At 40.5% G+C, this 4,978-nt stretch overlaps 1 protein-coding gene across 1 annotated transcript in view; it reads left to right on the top strand.

The window, feature by feature from the left end:
- Nucleotides 1-1,283, top strand: part of LOC144702462 (uncharacterized) — a 1,769-nt gene extending 486 nt beyond the window's left edge. Inside the window, exons 1-4 of the mRNA XM_078574521.1 lie at nucleotides 1-353; nucleotides 452-652; nucleotides 724-891; nucleotides 963-1,283. The exon at nucleotides 1-353 is cut by the window's left edge and continues 486 nt beyond it. Coding sequence (XP_078430647.1) covers nucleotides 1-353; nucleotides 452-652; nucleotides 724-891; nucleotides 963-1,049 — 809 coding nt within the window. The 3' untranslated portion in view covers nucleotides 1,050-1,283. The remainder of the gene's footprint in view (nucleotides 354-451; nucleotides 653-723; nucleotides 892-962) is intronic.
- The last annotated feature ends 3,695 nt before the right edge of the window (nucleotides 1,284-4,978 follow it).

The raw sequence follows: 4,978 nt of genomic DNA, 5'->3' as shown, positions 1-4,978 counted from the left end.
CTGCGGGGGGAGTCCTCTACCCTCTCAACCTCGCCAGAGACGACTGCAGCAGGGATCTGGAGGCCGAGGACCTGAGCCCCTTGATCCGCGGCGGCGTTTTGAGCCCTGTCGTAACCCACGAGCCGGCGGTCCGTAGGCTAGTGGAGCGGCCGAAGCACGCCTTGACCGCCGGGGCCTATGCCGCAACGGGCTTGGACGTGGGCTCCTCTCCGACGGGGAGCCAGGCAGGTAATCCCCGGTGCAAGAGGATCGACGGCCAGCCCTCCAAGAACCTGATGGCGGAAAGACGCCGGCGGAAGCGACTCAACGATCGCCTCTCCATGCTCCGGTCCATCGTCCCCAAGATCAGCAAAGTGCTTCAACCAACCCTCTGCAATGTCCCTCTTTATTTCTCTCTCCTTTCTCCTTCCCTCGCATGCATAACGATGACGCGCGCGTTGCATGTCTGCAGATGGACCGCACATCGATATTGGGCGACACCATAGACTACATGAGAGAGCTGCTTGACCGGATTCAGGCCCTCCGCGGAGAGGTGGCGGCGCAGGGCGAAGGCGCCTCTTCAAAAGACTCTCCGGCGGCGGCGGGTAGGCTACTGCGTACCCTCGAAGACCGCCTCGGCGGCGACGAAGCCCTCGTCCGGAATAGCCCCAAGGTGAGCGTTATCTTCCCCCCTTCCTCTCCTTGGTCTTCCTCTTACCTCACGCGGCGGGGCTCCGCGAGCAGTTCAATGTGGAGAAAAGGGAGAAAGAAACGCGGGTGGAGATGAGCTGCGGCGCAAGGGCGGGGCTGCTGCTGTCCACGGTGAACACGCTGCAATCGCTTGGGCTGGACATCCAGCAGTGCGTGGTTAGCTGCTTCAACGACTTCGGCATGCGCGCTACCTGTTCCGAGGTAGAATTGAAACGAGGCCAAAGTTTGTATCTTGATATTTTTTCTCAGATATCTCTCATTCTCGGTTGCAGGACGTGAAGCAGGGAGAGCTGATCAGCACGGAGGAGATCAAGCAGGCGCTGTTTAGAAACGCGGGTTACGGAGGTAGATGCGCTTAGACGCAGGGGGGACCCGGGGCGCTCGCTTCGCAGAAAACAAGACGCTTTCTCGCCGTTTGGAGGGCTCACTCTCCCAGGGAGAGGAGGGGGTACGCAGTTGACTTGATGCGGAGGTGGTCACGAGAAAGAAAGGCTCCGCCTTTTATCTATGTTTTCTAGTTTTTCATCTCGCTATCCCCGAACACGACGCGGCAGCCTCGCCTGCGCTGCTTTCTCATCGGGACCTTTCTTCCACCTGTCGCTCACTGTGCGTGCGATGAACAGCTTCCCCCCGTCACGAGGCGACGGAAAAGGAGCTGAGGAAGACGATAGCGAATCGCTTCAAAGGCGAACCCCAAGGACCGTCGGTCGGTATGTCATTCCTCTAGGGGGTGGGGGGCAGACTTCTGTTGATTCCGAGATTGCGAGGATAATGGGCTTGTTTTAGCTGAGGCTGCCTACTCAAGTAAAGATTGGGAAAGTGCACCCCTATTCTAGTGTTGGGCCTGCTAAAAGACGAGCACCCCTATAAATGTAAACATACAAGTCAAGATGGGCGAGAAATTCAGCAAAGCTCCAAACACAGACGGCCATAAACCTTGTGCATTGGGAATAACGGTTTGCTCTGGAGTTTGCTAAGCCTTTTCCGGTCCCAGCTAGAATTTAGGCTTGTCTGGTCTTGTCCCTGTCCCACCAATCAATCACACAATAATTGTTGAAGTTAATTTGAAAGTCAAAGTGAAATATTTAAAAATTATTACGAATCTAATTCACCCATATAAATGAAAAGTTCAAGTCAACGAATCAAGATAGCATGATACATATTTAGTCACATGCATTATGATTTCACTCTTTTGAACTCCATCGCCAGTTCAAGTTGTGAACTCAACGTGGAATTACCTTTAATTCTCTTTATGAGTTGATCTTTCAAGGAAATCATCTGAGTTCACGTGTCGTAGTCTTGGAGTTTTGCTGACAGGAAAATGCATTAATAGCATCGGATGTTTTATATCATCATCAGATTTTAATGATGATGTTATAATATTATTCATAGAATAAAGTGAGCCATTAGGAGCTTGGCATATATAAAAAGCTTAATGGAGCATAATGGGTCACGAAGGAATAAAGCACAATGGGTTTGAAGCAAAGAGAAAAAAGTGGCCACTCTTCTCGCTGACTCTAAACCTCCGGTCTCAAGGTAAGCAAGAAATTCTACCCTTGAAATCCTAAACTGACGACAAAGCACCAATCAAAAGGCATAAGTATAAAAAACAAAAATAGAGGGTGAACTTAGCAATCGAGCACTATGTATAAATAGTCATACTCCTCTCTCTCTCTCTCTCTCTCTCTCTCTTCTCATATTGGAATCTGACCAAACAGTTTCTGTCATGTAGGAAAATTCATTTTCTAGGAGCCAGGACCACCCAGTATAGTAAAGAGTATGAAGTTTTTGTTCCTTGATCTTGAAGTTTCCCTTGACCATTGAAAAAACTTGATCTACGGGAACATAACTATTCCAGATTAACTTTTTGATCATTCAAACATAGTTCCTCAATCTCTTCTGGAAAATTCAAAAAACATTCATATACATTCATTCCACACATTTTGAAAATATTTTCACTCATTATTCCTCAATCTCCCCCATTGTATCTCTCTTAATAAGCTAATTGCTCTCTATATAACCGATGTTCTAGCTGTATAATATTTGGTGGAAATATCTGTGGCCTACAATCTAATCACACATTCCTCATATCATTCAATGTTCATTAATATAATGTATTCATTATGGGCCGTGAGATGCTTATGATAAAGCCCATGAGCACATAATCTTAATGAATTATGGTTAAATCAATAATATCAAGATCACAAATGTTTAATCATATATAATAGTATTCTTATTTAAAGGATACTCACAAAGGATATCAAAATATCAAGATAGAATAACACCATCTAGTCTCACTTGTATGAGTATGGCCAATTCCCCATAGCGATCAGTGTGGATACACTACTTATAGATAGTGGAACTTTTAGAAATTTAACGGATTTGATTCTAATGAATCTGTGAATGATATTATACTAAAATTTTAATCAACATGATTCACACTATGCTTATGCAAGTGTTCCTTTCACCTGAGACACCAAAGATGAGTTGTGGAAGGATTGTGATTCACATATGTACATTGATTGTGATCTATGACTTCCGAATCATGAAATTCTAAACAGTCTTCCTAAGGCAATGAGACATTATATACAAGTTATCTGATAATCTCAGAATGCATATGTACTCGCTCGGAACACCAAGTAGTGTTTGATAGTTGACCATGCCCTAGGAGTGTGAGGCATGTGAGGACTATACGTACAAAATAATCAAAGACACAAAGGTTCCATAACTGAGTCAATACACTCCTTTATATCTTCTCAAAAAAATATTAAAGATTGGGTTAATTTGATCCCGGAGTTGTTAATCTATATGATATTTTGTTAATTAAGTAGGGAGTTTAATAGAGTTTATTTGACTATTGGAGTTGTCAGTTAGGTTGATACATGGGCCTAGAGGATCACATGTAAAATATTGTGTGATCGTAAAAATATATACCAAACTTTTAGGGGTTTTACAAAAAATATTTGCATGGTCTAAATAGGGTTAGGCCCTGAATGAAATTCATATGGGAAAGAAATCTATGGAGCCTTGTGCTTTTTCTCCCATCTCCCCTTTGATTCTCTCCCTTCTTGAAGTCATTGATACTCTTTACTGACGTCGGTGCAGCAATAATGGGCTCCACCAATGATTTGATCATCATTTTATAAGTGGTACTACGATTATAACATTTTATAATATTTTTGACTAGTTTTTAAACATTTAGTTGACTTGATCTTTAGAAAATAGTTAAAAATCCATAAATAAATAAATGAACCAAAAAAATATTTTTGAATTGAAATTTAATCTCTCAGTACCTGCTCCTTGTGGATTCGACCCTTATCCTATTCGAAGTAAGAAAAATTTAATAAACATTGTAACATAAATCAGAGCCTTAAAACAACATATTTAACCCAAAATCTGATTTATCATTTGTCTTAAATGTCACAAGATTAAGACACATAAATTCAATTAATTATTATTTGGGAGTATCCTTCTTTCTAGGGAAAACCAGAAGTAGCCCTAGAATGCTATAAACCGAAATTCAAAATTTCATAAATCAAATCCTAATTTTCATTGTTAATGAAAATTACTAATGGGTTAATCAAACTTTTTGTTCCACTCTATCTGTGAAGAATATTTAATGATTTGGTCTAACTATTATATATTGATACCTATAATTTATCTTTTATCTAAAACCAACATGCAAGGTAATTAAATTTACACGGACCTCAAAATAGATAAACAGGAGAAGATATATCCAATGCTTAACTTCTATTAAATTTAATACACATTTCATTCATTTATTGAATCATATTTCTTGGACTTTAAATTGAAGTACATTAGTAGTATCATACATATAACTAAGGGAGGATAAAGAGAAAATGAGAATACAAAATAAGAAAAAAAGGTATCTATGAAATGACTTTTATGCTTTGGTGTAGATGAATTTTGATAAGATAATATTAGTATTCCAAATTGAGAGAGACTAAATAATTTGAAATTTAAAATTGGCTTATTTTGGATTACTAGAAGTAGAACGCTTCTAAACACAGGGACATGTTTGGAATGACTTTGCTTACTTATTGAATAAAACATATTAGTAATATTAATGTAATGGTAAATACGCTTACCTAAGAGATGTCTGCACAAAATTCCAAGTCATATAAAAACAGTATAAATTCTTTGAAACTAACAATATTTTGATACTATAAATAATGATAAGAAGGCATCTGCCGCTGCTTGCCAGATTTCAGTTAAGTTTTAGAACTCGTATGTGATGCATCCAGATTGGGTATTAGTTGCATTTTAA

The sequence above is a fragment of the Wolffia australiana genome, chromosome 4 (assembly GCF_029677425.1).
Source record: "Wolffia australiana isolate 7733 chromosome 4, ASM2967742v1".
NCBI lineage: Eukaryota > Viridiplantae > Streptophyta > Magnoliopsida > Alismatales > Araceae > Wolffia > Wolffia australiana.
This window is presented reverse-complemented; position numbering and strand designations above follow the sequence as displayed.